The 23184-nt window shown below is 44.3% G+C and overlaps 2 protein-coding genes and 1 long non-coding RNA gene across 5 annotated transcripts in view; 1 reads left to right on the plus strand and 2 right to left on the minus strand.

The window, feature by feature from the left end:
• The window catches only part of KCTD16 (potassium channel tetramerization domain containing 16), a 76497-nt gene extending 73145 nt beyond the window's left edge, over positions 1–3352 (minus strand). Inside the window, exons 1-2 of one of the 2 annotated variants that reach the window (XM_074603715.1) lie at positions 3087–3352; positions 696–1831 (exon numbers count right to left, since the gene is read on the minus strand). In XM_074603715.1, coding sequence (XP_074459816.1) covers positions 696–1527 — 832 coding nt within the window. In that variant the 5' untranslated portion in view covers positions 1528–1831; positions 3087–3352. Of the gene's footprint in view, positions 1–695; positions 1832–2106; positions 2581–3086 lie in introns of those variants that run through there. The other variant, XM_074603714.1, reaches the window with a different exon arrangement.
• A 3850-nt stretch (positions 3353–7202) lies between these two features.
• LOC141749877 (uncharacterized) lies at positions 7203–11041 on the minus strand. The gene is made up of 4 exons (XR_012589490.1): positions 10744–11041; positions 9264–9311; positions 9003–9158; positions 7203–8386 (listed from the first exon to the last, which is right to left on the minus strand). It is a non-coding gene; the product is annotated as an uncharacterized LOC141749877 (long non-coding RNA).
• YIPF5 (Yip1 domain family member 5) lies at positions 10966–18716 on the plus strand. 2 transcript variants are annotated; one of them, XM_074604122.1, is made up of 6 exons: positions 10966–11118; positions 11495–11605; positions 13146–13315; positions 14582–14727; positions 16785–16966; positions 17622–18716. In XM_074604122.1, exons 2-6 carry the CDS (start codon positions 11505–11507, stop codon positions 17782–17784), a joined length of 762 nt encoding a protein of 253 aa, XP_074460223.1. In that variant the 5' UTR covers positions 10966–11118; positions 11495–11504; the 3' UTR covers positions 17785–18716. The 2 variants fall into 2 exon arrangements, with proteins under 2 accessions (XP_074460223.1, XP_074460224.1); XM_074604123.1 differs by having other exon boundaries at positions 11063–11118; positions 11499–11605.
• The last annotated feature ends 4468 nt before the right edge of the window (positions 18717–23184 follow it).

A 23184-nucleotide genomic window follows, 5' to 3' on the forward strand; every position in this document is an offset into this window, starting at 1 on the left:
CAGCTAAAATTACCCCAACAGTATGTGATCTGATGTGATTGCGGTAAGCAGGGCAGATACTTTGCATCATGAGGATAGTTTGTTTTTCACAGGCATGTTGCATAACGAGGCGCAGCAACTTGCCTCTCTCTGCTCCGAGCCCTCATTTCAGAGCACATCAGCTGGCTCCGAGAAGGCCCCCTGTTGAAAAGCAGCCAGGGGGACGGAATTTTGTTTTCCCTTCCCTGTGTGTAAGTGTGTCAGGTTTGCTGACAGATGGCTTGGCTGACTGTGCTTGACTATTATCAAGCAGCTATTACCTTTGTAAATTGAATCCTATTTGAAGATTTTCTGTAATTAAATCTGCAGTGTGTTTGCAAGGCTTATATTGCATCCCTCACGTACTGGGGAAGCATGCAAGGCAGTCAGATGGCTGATTTACACAGCCAGAGACAGCAGCATCCTTCAGCCACAGGGATGGGGTGCTTCTGGCAGTCTGTGCTGCCACCTAGCCAAGATGAAGCCACTGAGTTCAGCCTCACTTTACATTTGGAAAGGTTAAATTGAAGCGTATCCCCCCAGAACTAAATAAAGACTCACTCCACAGCAGACACAAGGAAATTTGCACTCTTTGTGCTTTGAGAATTGTACACTCAACGGAAGAGAGCAGCTTAAAACAGGTAGTTACATTTCCCTCAGAAATATCTTGTACTTACGGTAGAAGACATATTCGGTGTAGCTGGACCAGACCTTGTCATCTGTGTACTGGTTGACAAAGGAAGCTGTCACCGAGGAGTTACAGGCCACCATGTGGAATCCACACTCAGACAACATGTCGAAAGCCCTCTCCAGGTGCTTGAACTTGAGATAAAACCTGGAGGTGTACCTTTCTGGAGCCCTGTCTGGGTCTCTGCTTTCATTCAAACTTTCTCCAAAGACCTCTTTGACCAGAGCAATCCTTCCACAAACCAAAATCCTTGGGACCCTCCTGAATTTGGCATCTGCTTGGCTCTCCCTGCCAATAGTGCACGACCCCCGGTACCCGATGGTAATGAATCCCCACTTCCGATCAGGCGGTAAGAGTGATGAGGGTGGGCATATTCTCGTGTCACTGCCTTGGGAGACCTCTTCATAGTCACTGTGGCAATAATCATCGGGGCTTTGCTTGTTGTCATCGGGAGTCAGGAGTTTGACCAAGTCTGGGAGCTGGAAGTACTCAGCCTCCCTCTTGAGCCTTCCCTTCTCTGGGAAATGGTCAGGCAGAACCACTTGCTTGTCCCTGAGATAGTCCAGAATATAGCGGAAAAGGAAACCATCTCTGTCAATGAAGAATCTTCCCTTGGAGTCCTTTGCCAGGTCGTTGGCTGTGTCTCTCTTTGGGGTGAACATTTTCCACAGCAGGGAGTGAGGGGTGCCAACCAAGGTGGAGTGGCGAGTGAAGTAAACCTGGCCACCCACATTCAGCTCCACTACCTCCGGGAAGGAGTGCAGCCCAGTCCCCTGCTCCCGAGGAGGAAGGTAAGTCCTGCAGTTGCCACTTAGAGCCATTGTACTTTAAAACAGAAATCAGCAGCACGAAGCAGCAGGACTATCAATCACTTCAAAATGTAGAATAAGGCTCCCAACATTAAGGAGAAACGGGGAAAAGAGGAAGTGAGAAAAGAAAAATAGCCAAAAGATTAGTTTAAAAGAAATCTGAATTGTCCATGAGTGACAGTGTGGCAGAAGTGGCTTATACCCTAAGCCATAGAGGCTGGAGAGCAATCACTTCATGAAATGCAATCACACCCTTAGATCTTCCAACAAAGCCATCAAAATCAAGGTCAAGCCAAGCCTATGGTCATTCACAGGTCTGTCAAAAGGGAAAACAAAATAAGACACAAATTATTCTTTTAAGCATCACAGAAGCTGCAACAGAGAAAAGCAGATCAGTTTAGAAAGCCAAGCTAGATCTCCTGATAAACAGGTCTATTTTTTTGCAAGTTATAGGCTTTTTTTTTTCCACAAGTACTGATCAAGGAAAGGACTACATATGACTCCACTGTTTAAAACAAAATACATATTTTATCTTTAAAGAAACATTGAATTTAGACAGGCACATGAGGGAACAAGAATAGCGAGTCTTACCTTGGTTACAATTAATGCATAGCTCTTGTAAAGAAAAGCAAAATTTCAAGACACTCAGGACACACATACAGGCACACAGAGTCCAGTAAGTATGAAATCCGATCCCAGCAAGGGACAGCAAAGGCAAGAAAAGTGCTCTTAGCAACATCCATGTAGATCTCAAGAGTTCAACCGAGTCACAGGAAAGTTAACCATGGCAGGTGACGAGAGAAACCAATACATACAGCACGATGGGGGAGAAGGAAAAAAAAAAAAAAAAACACAACAAAAAACCCCGAATAAATCCTCTGGGGCTCCGTGAGAGCGGGGCAGGGGGAGCGCGGGGTACACGTTTCGGCTGCCTCAGATGACTTGCAGAAACCCCGCAGCCTGCACTAAGGGCTGGCGAGCTCCGGCGGCTCCCGCGGCGGCAGACACCCGGGCAGCGCGGCCGGCGGCGCGCCCATCTCCGCTCCGGGGCCGCCGGGCCGCCGCGGGGGCCGCCCCGCTCTGCTCCGCCCCGCCGCGCCGCGCCGGGCCGTGGGGCCGCTCCCGCGCCCCTGCGCCGGGCTGCGCGCCTCTGCGCGGCTCTGCGCCGCTCTGCGCGGCTCTGCTCAGTGGCGCGGGGACGGGAGCGCGGAGGGCGATGCCGATTGCATCATCTTAAAGGAGTCAGGCCGGGATGGGCGCCCGCGCCCCGGGCAGGTACCGGGCCAGCACTGGGGACGGAGCCAGAACCGGAGACGACGCCAGCACCGGGGACAGCGCCAGAACCCCGGACAGCGGTAGCACCGCGGGCAGCGGCAGCACCGCGGGCAGCGGCAGCACCGCGGGCAGCGCCGGGGCCAGTCGCCGCCGCGACGGGCCCGCTGCCGGGGAGGATCGGGGGGTGCCGCCGCCCGCTCCGCTCGAGTTGGGGGAAAGTTCCTCCCCGCTCCGTTTCTCGCCGTCTCCCGCAGCCGGCAGCGCCCGTCCCCTGTCCCCCCGCCGCCGAAACGTGCCTTTCCCAGCTCTGCGGACACGGCGGTGGTTTCAGCTGGCGACGCGGGCGGGCAGGGCGGGAGCGCCCGGCGGGTGGGGGCTCCCGGCACGCTCGCCCGTGGCTTTCGAGCAGGACCGTGGTTTTATCACGCCGGTGGCACTCCTCATCTCCCCAGCAGCGACCCAGAAAGGGCAGGAGCCAGCGGGGAGGTGATCTGCCACCACGGGTGGGACCCCGAAGGAGGCTCGGCGTGGCAGGAGCGGTCCCGCACCTACTTTATTTGCCGGTCTTTAACGGAGGGGGGAGTGGGGAGCAGCGGCCGTGGCTCCGCGCCGACACCGCCACCTCGCGTCCGCGGCGGCGATCACGCAGCATCCTCCCCGCTGCGGGAAAGGAGAGCCAAGCAGTCCCGGGCAGCGGGGGAATCGCGGTGCAGCCTGCGGCCGCCACCTGGTGCGGGCTCCGGGCCGGTAAACCGGACACCCCCGGCCCGCTCCGCTCCGCGGGACGTTAAGCACATGCCTCAGGTTAAATAAGCACCGCACAAAACATCCGCTAAGTTAAGCCATGAAGCTGCTGAAATAGTTCACCAAATTGCAAACACAATTGCACCCACCAGTGATTTCACAGCTGGTCATGCAATGGTAGCAGGCAAGTCCAGCTTTGTGTCTAGCACACCACAGTTTTGGGCAAAAATAGGTTACTCAGAGTAATAAACCTATGGTAAAATAAAGCCTTTTAGTCAAACATTAACCAAACCCTGGAGGGGAAGCTTTAGAGTGAAATCTTTGTGTGAGGAAGTTATCATGTGCAGATTTTTTTTGCTGACTGCACTTAAATTGCAGGTGCTTCAGCAAGACTCTTCTGAAAAAATGGCTCTGATTTTTTTAAAAAAATAGTTAACGTGCTAACATAAAAAGTACAATTTTCAAGGCTATGGCAGAAAATCATTATTTTGTATGCTTACAGACTTTTCAAATTCAAACCTGAGAGTTGCACAGTTAATCAAACCCTTGGTTTTTTCCCTGAATCAATTCATTAATTCTGAAGCAACTGCTGGGCTCCTGAGACAAGGTTCTGCCTCTTACTTCTGGATCTGATTTCTAATTTTCAAACCAGCAGAACTTGGTACTGCTACAGAGGCTGCTCGTTGTACCTCAGAAAGAGAAAAGACAAGGTACTGTGCATCTTCACTTGCAGTTCCAGTAGACCAGTGAAGAAATACTCATCAAGTGCTTCGTAACCCTGAGAAGGAGGATTTAAAGGTGTGATGTGAGAACATGTTAACTTAGATGTCTTCATTACTTTTTTAAGAGTCTTGTACAGTCAATGCATACGGGCTTTAACATCTACATGACCACTCAGATGAAACGATAGCTTCCTCTGGGATTTAACCTCGTTAGTGCTGCCCCTGTTCAAAGCAAGGAGTACTGCATCAGCTTTTTCAAATACTTTAGTTATTAATGTTAGTTAGTATGCTGTCATAATTTTAAAATCAATTTTCATAAAGCCAGTGATGTCATATTGGCAAGACTTGAAGAATCAATTCACTCTGCACAGTAAAAATTGATCTTGTTGAAACAAGCACCAAAGCCATTTGTGATTACACAGTAGGATTAAGATCCAAATCACCAAGGCAGGGGGATAGAGATCACCTGAGTAGAAGTTTTGGGGTCGAGTGGAGACAACACAGTAAGCCTGATGTGTAGGGGCTTAGGGAATGCATCTTATAAAAAATTGTGATTCCTGACAAGCTTCTGTGAAGCATTCTGACATGGATACCATGTGATTAGTGAATACAGAGATAGTTAAGCTCTAAGTCTTTTTGAAAAATTGTAATCAGAATTGCCCTTTGAAAAGAACAAAAACCTTAGAATTTTAATCACAACAGCTTTAGAAATGCATCTGCACTTTTCAAATAATAAATGAAAGAAATTCAAATGCTGCTTTTATTTCTTTACACAGGATGTTCCAGTCATTTTATTTTAACATAACATAATTTTGTTTGATGAAATGACTTCAGTAGTAAAATCATCACACAATACTTCCCTGCTCTATACAAGCCATTGGCCAAATCCATCAAAATGCAGCCTGAGAAGAGTGAAACTTTAAAATCTGGGCCAAATACGCCGATGACCTAAATGTAAAATATGTGTCAAGACCACATTAAGGTTCTTACCTATTCAGCTGCAGAACCAATGCAGCTCATTTGAAGAGCAGCTACAGTCCTCTGACAGAAAAGAAAAGCAGCATCTATCAAAGGGAGGAGGATGAAGCATGTTCCACTTATAACAGATGCCTACATAACCTTCAATATAGCTAGGGGAAAATATAGCCCGAGCTTTAAGTGCATGTTCCAAAAGTCACAGCACAGCTATGCTTAAACCCGATACACTAACGATGTGACATCATTCACAGGTTTGAGGTCATTCCTTATGACAAAGTGCTAAATTAGCATTCAAGCTTTCAGGAAATCATGGGACAACTGACTTCATCAAATTCTGTGGGTGCTAAAAAAAGGTAGGCGTCTTAAAAGAAGCAGCAATGAATGTTAGAAAGAAAGGGTAGTATTCAGCTGGGTCTGTAGTAGCAGTGGTGTGTATACATACCACCTCACATCCTGCAGTGTGAATATACAAGCTATAAATACGAATCAAGTCGCCTACGCATAATTAGAAGTGTAGAAGCTGTTTATCAGCATTTAGCAACACCGTGCAGAACTTTAAGGCGCTCATAGAAGTAGCGATAATTTCCAGCAGGAATTCAAGGAGTAATTCTCGGAAGAAAAAAATATCTAGGTTGGATTTTGGACAGAAGATTTCAGCTAAAAAGCCACATGGGAACTTTCATCATTCTGTGCGATTTTTACACACAATAGTTAAAATAAAAAAAAAGAAGAAAAAAACCCCCAGTACTTGCAGTTCTAGGCTTACGCTTTGATTCAGAAATGACTTCAAGGTGCCACCTAAGGATCACCCAGCCACATACCCTGTAACATTCAGTGCTCCTCAGCAGTCTCATATCTAAATACTGAGCCAATGCAATATTTTGCCAGGGCAAAACTCCATCACATCAGAGAAAAGAGTGCAGCTTCTAAGAAGGGTGGCATGGCAAAGAAAAAAAGAAATGCCTGTCCCCAACAGATGTGTTGGGCCCAATTCTGGCTTACCAGAATATATATCTCCTGTAGGCAGATGCTAGTGCTTCCAGACAAGGCTTCCGATCCAATCTCAATCCATAGCAAAGCCCTGGTTGGAATAAATTCCAGGCCCTTGCAGAGTTACAGACCTTTAACCCAGACACTTTTCTAAAGGGTGTATATCATTCCTAGAGTGGAGTGGTCTTCATATCACTCAGGCAGCTCTCAAAACTGAGTTCTCAAGAAGTGAGCCAGGCAAGAAAAAGTATGATACTGAGCTAAAATAATACATTATCCACTGATCTGGCAGTGTGAATTACATACAGTGAGAATCTCATCTGCTGAAATCATAAAAACATAGAATCATAGAATAATTTGGGTTGGAAGTGACCTTTAAAGGTCATCTAGTCCAATACCTCTGGGCAGGGACACCTCCCAGCAGACCAGGTTGCTTCAAACCCCGTCCAACCTGGCCTTGAACACCTCCAGGGATGGGGCAGCCACAGCTTCTCTGGGCAACCTGGGCCAGGGGCTCACCACCCTCACAGCAAACAATTTCTTCCTGATACTTAATCTAAATCTCCCCTCTTTCCGTGTAAAACCGTTCTCCCTCATCCCATGGCTCCCCTCCCTGATCCAGAGTCCCTCCCCAGCTCTCCTGGAGCCCCTTTAGGGACTGGAAGGGGCTCCAAGGTCTCCCCGGAGCCTTCTCTTCTCCAGGCTGAACCCCCCCAGCTCTCTCAGCCTGTCCTCACAGCAGAGGGGCTCCAGCCCTCAGAGAACCTCTGTGGCCTCCTCTGGACCTGCTCCAACAGGTCCATGTCTTTTCTGTGCTGGGGGCTCAAGGGCTGGATGCACTACTCCAGCTCTAGAGCAGTATCCAGCAGTATGTGGGAATAAAAAGCCCTAACAAATTTTTCACTTTGAAGAAAAATCATAAAGAAACACTAAATGGCAGAATCTCCCTTAGAAAAGGATCTGCTAGCAAAAGAGCATGAGCGCCATAAAGCAGGGTTTATTAACAAGTACATATTAAAGCATTTTACAGATTTGCCCTTGATATTTTATTCAGAACTCAGGTGCACAATGTATTTTCATCAAAAAAAGGCAAAGGGGAAGAATATCTTTCACAGCTGCTCAGCACGTGAGCACAGGCATGGTGCAAGGCAAACAATTCAAATAGAAGACACACGACAACATTTTTTTTCCATCAAGTAACATACAGAGTGTGGGCACAGCTTCTGCAAATAAAACTGTGTGCTCCTTCTGTCAAACACCAAATCCAAAGCAAATTTATTGCACAAGGTTCTAGGTTTTCAAAAACTGACAGTAAGGGGGAATCATGTTCCACTAATTTAGATAACAATCATTGTACATCTAGCAACATTTTGATCAAGAATTGATATATCCAACGCTGACAAAACCTTTAGAATTTCATGGACACTGTTCTACAAAGCAATCTGCTAAGCAAACAGTCCTGGAGGGTCTCCGACTCTTCAACGGACCCAGCATGTATAAGCGGACAGAGATCTCATGTGCACTCACATCATGCAAGGATTAAACTCAAACAAAAATTGTTGTTTTCAGTCATCCTTCTGTAGGGACTTCCTTTCTCTCTTACAAGTTCTGCCATAGCAAAGCCTACTTCAGCAGACCTCTTCCTCCCCACCTTTTTCCTCTTCCTCCAACATTTCCAAAATTCTTTGAATAATACTTTTATTCTCAGTCTGGGTCAAATTATCCCATTATTAACACTGGTGTAATTATAGTGTGCTTTTTAATGTTACAGCTAAAACAAAGTTTGGTCCTCACTGGGTAGCATTATGACATCAGCGCTGTGTAACCCATGTACTAATTTTATGAGTATCTTTATTCTTCCCATGTTGGAGCCATTTCAAGGCCTCTTGCAAAGCCAGATACCCTGTCCAGGTAACCAAGGGTGCAGTTGGAGCTGGTCCCTCAAGAAATTTTGCCAGGGCATGTTTGGTGCCTTACTAGTCTGTACCTCTTGGCATGGCCAGCAAGGCTGTTCATATAATGCCCTTTCCAAACAATACGGGACGGAAGCAGTTGTGTAGCTGCGATGCCTTATCTTCCCTTGAACCCATTGGCCTGTATCAGACTATACACTGCTGCAGATGAGTGCGAATTTGTCCTGCAAAGCTGAAACAGTTGATAACCTAAAGCAATGTTGAGATGCTTAGTGCAGGGAGAACTAATTAATGAAAGCTCAACCTAAGCTGTGAGTAAATTCTAATAATCTAAGCAAATCCAAACACATTTCTAGCCAAAGAGCATTTCACCAGCAGATCACAATTACACAGCCCACTGCCTGGGATTTGGGTCTCATTTTACTGTCTAGTGAACTGCAACAACATCACACAGTTCAGCAAAGTGGCACTAAGTCACCAACATCAGATGCAGCCTGTACACTCTATGGGTCTTCCATGAAAGCTGGGATCTTCTCAGCCTTCAAACACTAATTCACTTAAAGTACAAATTTGCAAGAAACAGCTTATACCACAGTTACTGATCTCTGTATTATCTATGGCTATAATTCCTCCACCGTTATTTCATTCAGTTCTACAGACATGCACACTTTCTGGGAGGCTCTTCTCAGGAGATACCGTGTGTACTGCACTACAAGATATGTTTTGCAGGAAAGGCTTGTAACAGGACTATAATTTAAATACAGTAATCTCACTAGAAGAAAATTACATACATGAGAGTTTGTAACAAAATAACTGTAATCATGTCCTGAGCCAAAATGAATTAAAAAAACAAATGTATACATACTTCAAAACAGGGACTCCCACTTGCAGAAGCGCATGTGCCCAAGTGGCAAGCATTTGGTTCCAGGATGCATACAAGAAGTCAGGCTATATGAAGCATGGCATTGCAACTCTTCATGTGTGCGCAGCTGACACATTTCTAAACCTCATTACCATGGATCTATTCAGAGACAACAATAAAGTGGCAATCACGATTCATGTCATTCTGGTTTCAGGTAAACTAACTCAGCTGGGGTTTTCCCTGGCTGTCCACGACGAAGCCCACCTGAGTCAGCAGTGCACACTCGCTTCTTCCTGCGCTCCGCACCAGGACCTTCAGTAGTGAATAAAAACAAATTCTAGTTAACAGTCTGAGTACAGCCTTTTCCCCTGGCCCTACATGAAGAAAAGGGAGGAAAATGATGAAACTAGAGAGATAAACAGACTAAATAACAAAGGACTGTGAAGGAAAGGAGCTTCTTCACATAAGACTGTCTTCAGTCCCAGTCATGTTTTTCTCAATTCCACAGTATTCCCAGCTCCTGCAGCTTATTTGTGTGGGACAGGCTAACAGCTGCTCTTTAATAAAGACAGGAAGATTCATGGCTCCAGCAATTTTTTTGTCTCGCCTCAGGAAAATATTAATTTTATGTAATGTGGACATGTGAAAGGGTATGAAGGTCTAATATTAAATGACAGCAATTATTTACTTTTCACTCAGCAGCACCATCACCTACTCCATTTCCTTCAGCACCTGCAGTTTCACACACACTCTCCCACCCATGCAGTGAACAGAGCACACCCTGCTCCCTTTAGGAGATCTAGACAGATCATGGGACAAGCTGCTAAACTTGCAGGCAAAACCACGTCGTGTAACTAAGCTGTGGCCTTGAGAAAAAAAAAAACAACACCTTAAAAGAACATTGCAAAATAATATTGCCAGGGACAAAGTCTCTTACTCTCACTGATGCCAACAAGAATTGTGTCTGAATCGCACAAATGGCATTTTATCCCTACTCTTCTCCACATTTATACAAGGATTAACAATACGATTGTTTTTTATGAGTCATAGGAAAAAAAAATCCTGGGAAGAAAGAGATTTTTTACAACTAAAAAGTTCCTTAATAATAAATTCTTCTGTGACCTCAAACGCATTAATACTGAACTCTTACCAAGAACCTTCCAATGTCACTGTGTATGTAAACGGTAGTGAAACAAAAAATTTGCATCCAGCTACTGAACATCAAGACATAGACACTGGGGACCTGGCGGATGCCACAGGCCCAACGGCCCTTGTGCTTCCACCCCCCGGCATCTGCCCTGCGCGGCCTCCACGGCACGTGCCCTCTGCGTTTCTGAGGACTTTTCTGACAGGGCGATATTGATGAATTTACAACCCTCATTGATTTTTTTACATGTCATTGGTAGCTGCACTAAAACAGTAAAAGTAAGTAACAATTAGCGGTTACACAGCACATTACAGCTTCACCTCACAATAAATTGGTATTACTCTACTATGTCACAGCTGGGGTATGTGACTCAGCACGTAACATGAGGCAAAGGAATGAAAGGAGGCACTGACCGATAATGCTTCAGTGCCAAGCGGAACATGGACAGAACTTTACTCCTTGCATGGATTTAAAAGCCAATATTTTGCTTGTCTTCAGATTTTAGGCAAAACAATGGGAAGCAGAAGCCATGAAGCTTCAAAGACTCAGTTCTAACAGGGAGGAGGAACAACGCAGGGAAAAACACTAGCTTCCCACCTCGCGGGGGCTGCGCGACCGCCAGGCCGGCGACCCTGAGAGGGGCGACCGAGCCCTCCCCCGGGACGAGCCACCGAACGCGGCGAGCGACCCTAAGCACTGCCGCCATCCCAGCACCCCGCCACCATCTTGCCGCCGCCGCCGCCATCTTGATTCCTCCCCGCGCGCCGTCCCCTCGGCAACGCGGCGGCGCCACGCGGGCAGAGGGGCGCGGCGAGGGGCGAGGCTGGCGGCGGCGCGTGCCCGCTGGAGCCGCTCCGCCGAGCGCGCCGTGCGCAGGCGCGGCCCTGCTGCCCCCGGAAGTGCTCGCGCCGCTGGGTGACACGTCGCAGGGGTCGCGGCGGCGGGTGTGGGGCCGGGTCCGGAGGGGCTGAGGTGGGTTCGGGTCGTCGGGTAATGACTTCCCTCTGCTTGTCCTTCCCGGGCCGCCTTCCCCGGGGGGAAACCGGGCCTGGGGGCCTCGGGCGCTGGGGTGGCGAACGGCGCGTCTGGGGTCGGCCTGAGCGCGGGCGGCGGGGGCCGCTGTGGGGCTGAGCGGCGGGGGCCGCTGTGGGGCTGAGCGGCGGGGGCCGCTGTGGGGCTGAGCGGCGGGGGCGGCAAGGAAGCTCCCAGCGCGGCCTCTGTGCCGTCGGGGGCTTACGGCGGCCTCGAGGGGGGCTCCCCGGGCCGGACAGGGCCGCCTGGCCTCTCGGGAGCGCTGCCGTTCCGGGTGGGTGCGGAGACCCCAGCAATCCTGGCTGTTCTCTTCCAGATAGCTTGCCATGTCTGGGTTTGACAGCTTCAACACAGACTTCTTCCAGACGAGCTACAGCATTGATGACCAGACACAGTCCTACGATTACAGCGGAAGACCGTACAGCAAGTAACTCCTGCATGTCTTTTGAGCTTGTGTAATGTGTAAAGCCCTTCAGTCATGCTGCTTTAGCTGCCAGGCCTGAGCTAAGAGACTTAAGGGGTTGTCTGTTTATGCAGAAAAGGATTGGCATTTCAGCCAGCTGCTGTTGCTTGTAGTTGGAATTCCTGTTGCTCTGCTTTATGAAGGATATAACTTATCCTATAAATGGAGATATAAAGCACTTGTATGTTGAATACTCTGCCTTCTACATTTAAAGCAAAGATTAGAAAAATGAAAGAAAGGTTATATGAGTAATTTAATTATCTGAGTAATCTTCACATCTTTGGGAAAAGCAATACTGCTGTTCTGTAAGTCCATCTCCAGTCACTCAGGGAGTGAAAATTGGTTACGGTGTCACATAAATGAGCTGACGGTGTCACGTAAATGAACCGGCAGTGTTAGTGGTGATCCCTAGGCTCTAGCGGGGAAGCGTGGTGACGTCTTTAGGTCAGGGGAGCTCTTGGGAGTCCTTGGTAAATCTCCAGTCTCAGGCTGAGGGTTTTGGACGGTTTTGTGACCTGTGGGATCCCTGCGATAGATGGAGTGGGTCGATGCCTGTTTGCACCCTGGAAAGGATGACAGGGCTGTGATGAGGCTGAACTCTGCTAACACAAGGAAAGACAGGAGAAGGAGTTCTGGGCTTTCTTTCTTTATATTAGTATTTTTAAACTATTTTGAAGATGTTTGCCAAAATTTCTGTAGTCAGGCTTGGAAATGGTTAGTGGCAAGAATAGCTTATGAGTTTGTTTAGGAACAGAGGAAAACTTTCATGAGGCTTTTTTTTAACATATAAAGTCTATAAGGAAAGTATTCCAAAGACAGTATAAATTGATTGTTTAGTAAATAATTGAGAATATGTGAAATAGAAACTGAAGAATGGCCCGTTTTTTTTCCCCTGCATCGTGTCCTGTAGGTAGATGTTGTAATGTGTTCAGTTCCTTCTCATGTGTCACAATGCTATCTGATGCATGTGGTGCCTGAAAGTGAAGGGGGAAACAAGCTCATTTTTTAAATATGGAGGGGTACAAAAGAGATAGTATGCTCAACTTCGTTGTCTAATAGTGAGTTTGCAAATAAGCATTCTAAGTAGCAAATTAATGCTGTCACCAAATGAGATGGCAGTAGTAATTAATGGACAATATTGGAATAAGTTTTGAGGTGTAAAATTTTCCTGCTGTTTTACAGGTCTACAGCCAGTAGTAGTAATTCAGTCAGTGGATAATGGTCATTTCTGAAGGCCTCTGACTTAAAAAGCAATACTAGCGTATGTAGCAAGAATTATCTTGTTTAACTTAACAGTGTTGTTTATAAGGGTTTGAATTGACAAACGTGGCTCTATGCCTAAAAGGCTTTGATCCAAGTAGGGAGATCATCTAATGTGACTTTTTAAAAAAGAAGAAAGGGTTATTTGCTGCAACTTATTTACTGAAAACAAGCTTTGCTTTTGCACGGAGGTGTTTAAAATAAAATTCTCTATCTGTCTGTAATGCGATGTCATTCTTTGTAGGCAGTATGGAGGCTATGAATACTCTCAACAAAGTGGATTTGTCCCTCCAGACATGATGCAGCAGCAGCCTTACACAGGGCAGATTTATCAGCCGACACAGACGTATGCTCCAACTTCAGCACAGTCTTTTTATGGAAGTAATTTTGAGGATGAGCCTCCTCTATTAGAAGGTATAACTTATGCTTTATGGCCAAAATCCAAAACTCTTCCCAATTTGGGGATAAGTTGCATAGCAGGGTTTGTATTCCCTGCCTCTGAAAGTGCACAGTTGATTTGAAATTCTCATTAATTTTTTTAACTTAACTGTATTTAGCTATATGAAATGCATGTTCTGGTGTGAACTTCTGCGGCTTTAAATTTGTGCTCTATTACTTCACATCAGCTGTTCTGTGGAAGACATAATTAAATGCATAATGCGACTTCATACAGGGCCTATGGCAAAACACTTTCTATTGTTGTAAACAATACTTATACTTGCCCACTTTTTGTGAAATAAGTTGATGCAGTTAGTTTCATTTGGTTCTTTGGTTAGAATTGAAATGTTTCATTGCTAAAGAGGAATGCTAAACACTGCAGAAATTCCTCTGTAGAATACAGCCTGTGCAGGATGCCAGAGCAGATATGTAGCTAGTGTCTGGATTGATGGTTTCAGCTTCCAGCTTATAGCTGTCATTGTTCAGTATCAAACAACTAAAGAAACCCTTACTGTTAGTGGTTAGAGAGAGGTATTCATGATACCTTCCACCCTGTTGTGCATTTTTTGTTTTCTTCAAAAAACTATTTTGTTTACACAGCTGCATCCCAGGGCCCGAGGTGGGCAAATAGTAACTGCATTTGTAACTAGGTTTTCGTGCACGACTGTGCTCAAACTGTACAGATTGACTTGAAATCATATCTACGTGGAGGGAGCTGTGAAACTCCTTGTCATGAGACACTGAGTGTTAAAAGGGGTGGGTGGTTTATTTAGTGGGCTCAACGGGTGGTTTATGGAAGAGAAATCCACTGAGGGTAATTTAGTAGAGGAACTACTTTGAATTAGAAATCCTTGAGCCATCAGTCACTGGAGACTTGAACAATCTGCATGTTCTGCGCTTATAGTCTTTCGTACGTATCTGCTTTTGGCCACTTACAGGGACAGGGTACTGGGCTAAGTGAACTTCTGGGCTGTCCCACAACACCGCCCTTATGCTCTTACCTGGTCCTTCAGAAACCACCTTGTCACTTCCAAGCATTTGAGACCTGGAATGTGTGGAGGCAGCACGCTCAGCAGGTTGAGGAAAGATGGAGTGACTCCATTCTCTGGTCCCTGTAGAATGGTATCTGGAGGAGGTTTAGAAGTGCAGAGGCAGGGAAAATTAAAGTGTGAAGCAAATGGGGGCAACAGGAAGGGGAAAAAATGAAATAAATACGCATAATTCTTTTCATGTACTTTGTAGAATTGGGGATCAATTTTGACCACATTTGGCAGAAGACACTAACGGTGCTACACCCATTAAAAGTGGCAGATGGCAGCATCATGAATGAGACTGATTTGGCTGGACCAATGGTCTTCTGTCTAGCTTTTGGAGCCACGTTATTACTGGTAAGATATTGATTGCAAAAATATTACTGTTTGTGCATTAATATTCTTGGAAATACTGGGGAAAAAAGTCTATACTTCTTGGAAGTGACTTCTTCGCATGGAGGCCAAACAAGCCCATCCTGACCAAGAATTTGTAGCTATATGGAAGAGGAGCTGGGGCTTCACACACAGGGGATTGAAATTAATGAGTTCGCTATCACTTTACATCAATGCAGTTTGAATCCAAATCTTTGTACTTGTTTTTTGCCTGGCAATTATTTCAACGTCATTCATATTTCTTTTCCTACTTTGCTTTTGAAGAATATGGCTCCCTTTTGTCACAGGAATGGGTGTGACCCATGTTCTCAGATTTTTACCTGTTTGGGACATTTTATAGATTGAGATGTTTTACTTTCAGAACCAAAACTTGTCTTTTTGCAGTGTCTCTGTTATCTTCTGTCTTACCAGGAATCAGAACAATGGACACATTAAATACTTGAATATTTATTTCAATTCTTCATTTAGGAGGTTTTTTTGGTTTTTAACTCTTAGTGTGTTTAATATTTGAGTCTATTTCTCTGTTTTGTTTCGTTGTATTTCTTTGCTCCATACTGTTTATTCATTGTTCTTTACTGATCTTTAAGAGGCAATGAAACTCCAAATTCATGTGTAAAAAGTGATTTCATAAGTACTGATACATTAGGCATGACTTTCAGTATCAAGAGTCAGTCTGGTAAAACACTTCTGAAGTAAACCTGCTTTCAAATTGTTTATACTACTTAATAGGTTAGCAGCTGTTGAAGCCTGGTGGTTTTTTTTAGTTGAGTTTAATTGAAATAAGATTGTGTTTTAATGATTCAAAAGTGTCAATTATGAAATGACAGAGCAGCAGCAAACGGTATTCCTTGTCATTGAAAGCTTCAATATCTTTAATCAGTTTTTTGCTCTAAATGCCTTCAGGCACTGCATTTAATTTTTGCCTAAAATTTCCCATTGCCACGAGACTTAGAACACAGTATTTTGGTACCAAGGGCACTTTAAGCCTACTTTTAATAAGTAACCTTTATTTATGGAAACTAGGCCAGTAGAATTAATGAACATGTTTATAATAGATACATTTGAATGTTCTTTTGATAAGAAATTATCACTTTCTCCTGTGTGCTTTTTTTATGTTTTAAAATGCATTGAGTGTAGTGAGAAAACGCAAGCGTAACCTAGCAAGAAGATTAAAGCAGATATGATTGCTTTCTATAGCGTTTGAGGAAGCAGAGAGCTGGATTATAAATCATCTTCATTTGGAAGTTAGTAGTGGGAGACAGACCTGAAAGCTGTACACCGTCAGAGCTTCGGTCACTGCGGTCCTGTGTTACTGCAGGGGTGGACGCCACGCGTGGTGTGTGTTTTGATAGCTGTTACAAGGGAAGCATCGATCTCCTCGTTGGAAAAACAAATGATGACATAGGATACGTGTGTTTTGAAATAATGCACGTATACTTTCCTCATACTTGTTAGTAAGCAAAGTTCTGATTTGACTTTTAAAAATCTACGTGGGCTAATTCTGCTGCTTGTATATGGTGCTTTTCAGAAACGGCTGAAGCTGAGCCATGATTTTTTGTAATTTACATTGCTATAACTGTGTGGAGTCTATCGCAAATTAAAGGACTTAGCTCTGGATTAGTCAAGAAGTTCCTGAATTACAATTTTTTGGTCTTTATACACTAGTTCTGTAAAGATTATTACTGCAAGCGATCAACTGATGCTAGAAGTTAGTTGATTAAACCCTAAAGAATTCGCAGGCATTTGCAGCCCAGATCGAAGAATAACAATTAGATCAAAATCTGTTTATTGAGATACATAAAGTTAACATAACTGTCCCTGTTGAGTGCCTAGAATATACAGCTCTCCTGGAATTCAGGTTGTGGGAAGATACTGCCTGTGGAATGTGAGTATAGGAATTGGGGGTGGGGGACAATGGGGAAAGTGAAGACACTCCGTGAATGTTCTTTCCATGTCCTGTTGTTTGTGGAAGGCGTTACTTGTTCTGGTAACTAACAGGCATTGCTCTGCTTGACTTTCAGGCTGGCAAAATTCAGTTTGGTTACGTGTATGGAATAAGTGCAATCGGATGTTTAGGGATGTTTTGTCTCCTGAACTTAATGAGCATGACGGGCGTCTCGTTTGGCTGCGTTGCCAGTGTCCTTGGATACTGTCTTCTTCCAATGATCCTACTTTCCACTTTTGCAATTGTATTTTCGTTGCAGTAAGTACATAAACTTTATAATTTGGTAATACATTCCTCTCCCATGAGATGGTGAAGGAAATCATTAAAAGGAATTTTCATATTCAGTGATGAAGCTGCATATAATTTGAATATGACAGGAATTTGTAGTAAGGATAAAAACATAAATATCAGTGGTCTTCAGGTATTGACTGGATGAAAGACAGGTGAATACTGGTTTTATCTACGTCAATTAACAGCTTTTAAATACATAGACTCAAATAACAATATCAAGCTTGTTTTCAGTCGGCTTTGAATCTGACAAATCTCAGTACCTATAAAGTGTAAAAGTAATTATAATTTAAGATACAAGTTCGAATTTGACAAACAGAAGAAAATCAGTGTGATTCCTCATAGCTATATGATGTCAGGAACTGAAAAGAAAGAACTTGCGACAGTTACTTTACTCACTGGTTTTCCATTTCATGTGCACAAAGTTAACTTTGGGATTTTTTTTTTATGCTGTCAGAATTGAATAATATAATTCTGAAGTCTTTACTGGAACTATTTCATTTAATGTCAAATATAAAAGTTCATCTTAGAATCTGTAAAAGGTGTTAGAAGAAGTCCAGTTACGACTCCTATAAGCATATATACACAAGTCTTAAATGAATTCTCTTTATTTCTGTCTTTACAGGGGAATGATGGGGATTATTCTCACGGCTGGAATCATTGGCTGGTGCAGCTTTTCTGCTTCCAAAATCTTTATTTCTGCCTTAGCAATGGAAGGACAACAACTTCTAGTAGCATACCCTTGTGCGTTACTGTACGGAGTCTTTGCTCTCATTTCTGTGTTTTGAATAGACTGTCCAAACGGTTGGACTCCAGTGGGCCAAAATGAAAACATCAACTTGGAACGTTTAGTTGGACCAGAAACAGCTGCAAACAACTCTATAGTGTTGCTGTCATGAAACTTAGACCTGTTTTGAATCATCTGGAACAATGAAAACAAATGTCTCGTGTTCACTTTTTTAGGACTTTGAATACTGTTTTCAATTGACCTGAGGTGTCTATAGCTTTAATAAGTGTTCATGCTTATCAAGTTAATGTCATTTCTTTCCCATTCCTGTATCTTTAGAAAAGTAAATTTTGGTTGTTTATTTGAGTTGTGGTTTTTGTTTAGTTTTTGTTTGGTTTTGTTTGTTGTTTTTTTCCTTTTTTATGGGAGTGAGGGAGGGAGTAGGTTTGCAGTTATAAATTGATAGATTTTTATCCGAAAAAGTCAACAGAACTGCAGATGCCGTAGAATTGGGGTACTCCAAATAAATCGGCAATAATAAGGAACCTGTTTCCTGTCCCCTCTTACCAAAAGCAAAATGCACAAATGAACACAAGCAATTAGGGTATTTTCTATATTTTAACAAATATACTCTTAAGCTCGTTGGTCTCATTCATTTGTTCATTTGATGTGGTAGTAATTCAGGATTTAAGATACTTAAATTATGAATTAGAAAACAGATGCTTAAAAATTAAAGGGATCTGTAATTCTGTCACACTTGAAATACAAATACATTTGGATGTCTAAGTAGCTCTGTGTTAACTTGGATTTCTGAAGATGACTTCAACTAGAGTTTCTTTTCCTAATGGTGCACATACGAGTAGATGAAGAGTAATCTCTTTTGCAGTACTTCCAAGAAAAACACCATTTTGAAAATGTTATGCTTGTCAGTATTGTAGTTACTGTAAAATAATTTAAGGCATATTGATTAAATTTTCCTTAAATTTTGAAAAAGTTGTTTGATTTTTTTAATGGAATTCAGTTGCTAAAATAGAAACTTGAATAATGAAGCAAAATCGTATTTAAAGCTATTCAGTTGGGGGATTTGATGTTTGCTTCAGTCACAAGTGCTTAATCTTACATGAGAAGTATAGTTTGTGACGTTAGTCACAAGAAGTCTTACAAGTGTGAGAAGTGGGAGAGCAAAACTGGCTGTTCTTCACAGAAGCACTTGCTAGTTCTTAAAGTAAGATAGAAAAGGATACAGACATTTTAATTCATCCGGGGGGGTGGGGGGGAGGTTACTTATGTAGATAGTAATTCTCTGCCCCCACCTTGGAAATGAAAAAGCTGTAGCAAAGCGCTATATTGTAACTCCCATTTCTTCAGCAATGTAATCCAAGGGATTTAATGTAGTTGAGTGTCCCACAGGTGTTAGTCTGATGGTCGTGTGCGTGGAATGATCTATTTGTAGACTGCAGGAGCTGAATCTCTGCTCAGCCGTGGTATGTTCCCACCTTCTGCTGAGACTCAGGGTGCGAGTGCATCTTCAGAGGAAAGGTTTCGCCTTGGCAATATGGGAATTAAATAGTTTCAAAGGCTCAGCACACGTTTTTGTATGCTCTTCCCTTAGTCTTGCATGTTCTCCTAAAAATATCTTCCTAGTGCCACTAGAAGTTACTGACAAGGTCCTTCTTTCTTGGCCAGAGCCAGCTTTTGCTTCTGTCACTGGGCGTTGGGCGATGTGTCACGTGAGTGTAAAACCGTAAAGAACCAAACACTGCTGCACAAAACCGTTCTGACTTGCGTTGTGTACTGTAACTGGCTTTAACAATGAATTTTTAAACTCAGACTTCAGTTTCTTTCCAGAAGCAAATTCAAGAGCCCAGATAATTTTCTACTTTGCTATGTTATTACAAATTATCATGCTAAATAAAAGTGGTGAGTTGATTTTATTTAGCAAAATGTTATACTCTGTAGCTCTGATTTCTTTGGATTACTAGACCACATCTGCCCTGGCGCACAAAGTTCTTACTCTTTTTAATGAAGAACATTACCTGCTGATGGAGCACGATGTCCTCTATTTGTGCAAATGAATTACAGTGATTACCTTTACTAATGAGGCCTAATTAAATACAGAATTGTTCTAGTAAGTATAAAAGCTCCCATACTTGCTTGAGCACATCAGGTTCTAATACTCAAATATTGTATTTTTGTGAAGCGGGCTAATTAAGCTTACCTTGCCTATATGAATGTGGTTCATTTCTTAAAGCTTGGGCTGGTTCTGCGGCCAGCTTCAAGGGTGATCGCTTCTCTGTTAAACTGCTGTCAATAACCTCTTCTCTCGCCACAGCATGAGCAGACTAAGTGCACAGGAAAAACATTGAAATCAGCTTGTCCCGGTATGGCACTGGCGATACAGCTGCTGAGCTTGGAAAGACCATATGAAAAGGTATTTATTTTGAGATATACGTTCACAAAGTCCTTGCTCTGGCAGTAGAGGATATTACACCTTCCACTCAAGCAGTGAGGTTTGAGTTTTGGCAGCGTTTTGTGATCTTCAGCTCACATTGTGGAGAATTTAGCAGTGAATTTCTGACTGGTCTCTTGGGGGCAGGAGAGAAGCAGATGGGAGTAGAAGGTCAAACACTTTAATTCACAGAGGACTTTATAAAAACACAATGTTATGTCTAGACTGGTCGTCTTAAATGTCCCAAATTTCTGGTACTTTAATTAATGTGATTCCATTGACTCTGTTTATTGCCTTTCCAAAATCAATCCCATTGATTTTCTGTAACGATGTTTTGTCCTAGATCTTGCTTCAATTTTAGTTACGTTTCAGACCATTTAATCTTGCCATAGCATAGCATGACAAGACTGTATGCTGTAATTCTCTATTCCCACATTTGCCTTTCATATTTAGTAGGGCTTTTTTCTTTTGACTCTCTAAATGTGAACTGTCTCCCACAGTCTGTTAACATCAGTATTCTCATCTAGTTTTCAGATTAAATACTGACATTACTTGCTTCCGCCCTGCATCGTCTCTTGAAGTTTTCGTGTTCCTCAGCTTAAAGCATTCAAATATGAATGCTGATGTTGCTTTTTTAAAGCCACTTTTGTTACCACACCCAATCTTCAAATTACTTCCTATTCCACAAAAGTTAAAAGTCATTGTTCCCAGTTTGTCCATTTCTTGTCCCGGTTTGTCAGTGTTTTGACAGTGACTTTGTTTTTCAGGTCACTTATTTTGCTGCGAGGCAGCTGCCGACTGCAGTTCAGTTTGTTTCTGTAGGCACCACTTCTGTAAGTATCAACAAATTACAGGGCATGTCCTTTACTAAAAAGCATGTTTTTTCTGTGCTCTTACACCTTTCATCTGTGCGCCGGTGTTGGCGTCTGTTCTTGAGGGCTGGGACGTGTTCAGTGGTGGATGGGTACCTTGGGAAGCCACAGAGAGCAGGGGCTGGTTTGGGATTTTGTGTGGAGCCGGATGTTCCTGCATCCACGCGGCTGGAGAGGAGCATCCCAGATGTGATGGGCAGCACCGACAGCTCCTGCTGGGCGCTGCCTTCTCTCCAGAATTTCCTTATCTCCATGGAGTTGGGCGCTCCAGATGGGGTTATGGTACAGGCTGTTCGTTTGGGTCTGTAATGAGAAGCCGGAATAGCCTTAGGCTTTTCTCCAGGTGTCAGCACCAGGACGTTTGCACTGGATAGTCCATGCACAGAGGAACTGGGACTCTTGCTCCTCAAGGGACCAGTGGCTGCAGCGGGGCACAGGCTTCGTGGTGAGAAGGCTGGGCTGGGTCCCAGCCCGAGAGAGCTCGGTGGGAGGGAGTCACTTGCTAACACACTAACGCTGCTTTAGTTCCTATCAATACCATTGTTTCAAAGTTTGTTAATGTTTTTTGGAGCCACGTTAGCCAAAAGAACAGCCAGTGCTTTGGGGTATGGCATCACTGACGTTACACCGCAGAAGCAGGCTTTGCGAGAGAGAGAGATCACCTTTTCGCTGTGCCTGTGGCTTCTCTGCGCAACCTCTCCTTCTGTCCTCACCGAGACACTCTGGAGCGTCTGCCGTTAATGTTACACACTGCATCATTAGCAAAAAATGAAGGAATGGAGTAACTGGGGCTTGCTGTTTCCCGCTTCTCCACTGGGTGGGCCTGCACCGCGTCCCATGTCTACAACACCCGCGATGGACGCCACGCATCCATGGGACCGCGATGCTGCGGGCGCAGCTCAGCACCAGGGAGCCTGTCCCTCCTCCTCCTCCTGCTCCCCCTGCTTGTCTCCCACAGCATCAACAGCAATCACCTCTCCGGTGCTCAAACCGCTCCTGCCGTCGGGCTGGGTCTGTTCCTGCGGTGGGGAAGGGATTCGTTTCAGTCACGGCGGCCTGTCAAATTAGCGGGCAGGCTGGGTGCGCTGGGAGCTCCTGCCTATGGGAAACCTTTGCTACATCTCATTCTTTGTAGCATTTCTGTAAGATTTCTGATCAGCTGGTTTGTTTCCCCCCCCCCGCATTACCAGGAAGCCTCTTTGTTTTCTGTATGCAGTCCAAAAGCACATAAAATTATTTTTCTCTGGGTAATTCACTGTCTTTCCAACTGCTGGGTGATACAGACAGGCAAGCTCTTCCCTGGTGTGGGTCACGCAGTGTTGTTGCACTGTGCCTTTTGTCCGTGCGAGCTGACATGTCCTTCCTTTGCTATACCTTTTAATTAAATAGCATCCCTCTCAGAACTGAAAGAACTTATTTACACAATCTATGGGATTAGAAGAGTTTCCAAAGTACTTCTTGTTGTTCAGGAGTTGCAAGCCCTAATACCTCAAGACTTATTTAGATTATTTATTGTGGTCATCCTGGAGCGTCCAGGGGGATGGGGACGTTCTGCTGTGCTGTTCCGTAGCTGAGGAATGGAGTAAGGAGATGTATTTAATTTGTGTAAGTCCTGCTGCATTTGACCATCTTTATGCCAGCAAAACATAACGGGGTATTTCTCCAGGGGGGAATTCTCAGTCCGCCTCTCTGGGACACAGTTGGAAAGTGGGAGGAGGTTTTGTAATTGGAAAGTCTGTGGATTGTGTTTGCCAGCTTTGTGCTTTCCTAATGGAAGCCAGCAGGCCGTGGGCCAGACAGCAGTCCATGCTTTGGGAAGGATTGCAAGCATGGTGCTCCTAAGGGCATTTTTCTTTTCTCCTATTATTTCTTTGCTTTGTTGCAGGAAGTACTGACCTTAGAAAGGCACGGATTCTCTGGTCCTTATCAGGAGTGGTGAAGTGAGAGACTGTCTAAAATTAGACACTAGTCCTGGAATAGGCCCCCCTCAGAAATTGTGCTGTAATTAGGTGTCTTTGGGAAGGAGGGCGTTGCTCTGTTTCTTTACACACTAAGCTCCACCACATCATTCTTGGAATTGCAGTGCTCTTACCATATATATTTGTATTCGTTTTTTTCCCAACATTCTTGCTTTTCTGCT

The sequence above is a fragment of the Larus michahellis genome, chromosome 11 (assembly GCF_964199755.1).
Source record: "Larus michahellis chromosome 11, bLarMic1.1, whole genome shotgun sequence".
NCBI lineage: Eukaryota > Metazoa > Chordata > Aves > Charadriiformes > Laridae > Larus > Larus michahellis.

Bases quoted from the DNA above. Each gene is read 5' to 3' on its own strand.
- YIPF5 (XM_074604122.1), top strand. From the start codon at position 11,505: ATGTCTGGGTTTGACAGCTTCAACACAGACTTCTTCCAGACGAGCTAC. The intron at 13,316-14,581 runs GTATAACTTATG...TGTACTTTGTAG, and splicing joins TGAGCCTCCTCTATTAGAAG to AATTGGGGATCAATTTTGAC. The intron at 14,728-16,784 runs GTAAGATATTGA...CTTGACTTTCAG, and splicing joins TTGGAGCCACGTTATTACTG to GCTGGCAAAATTCAGTTTGG.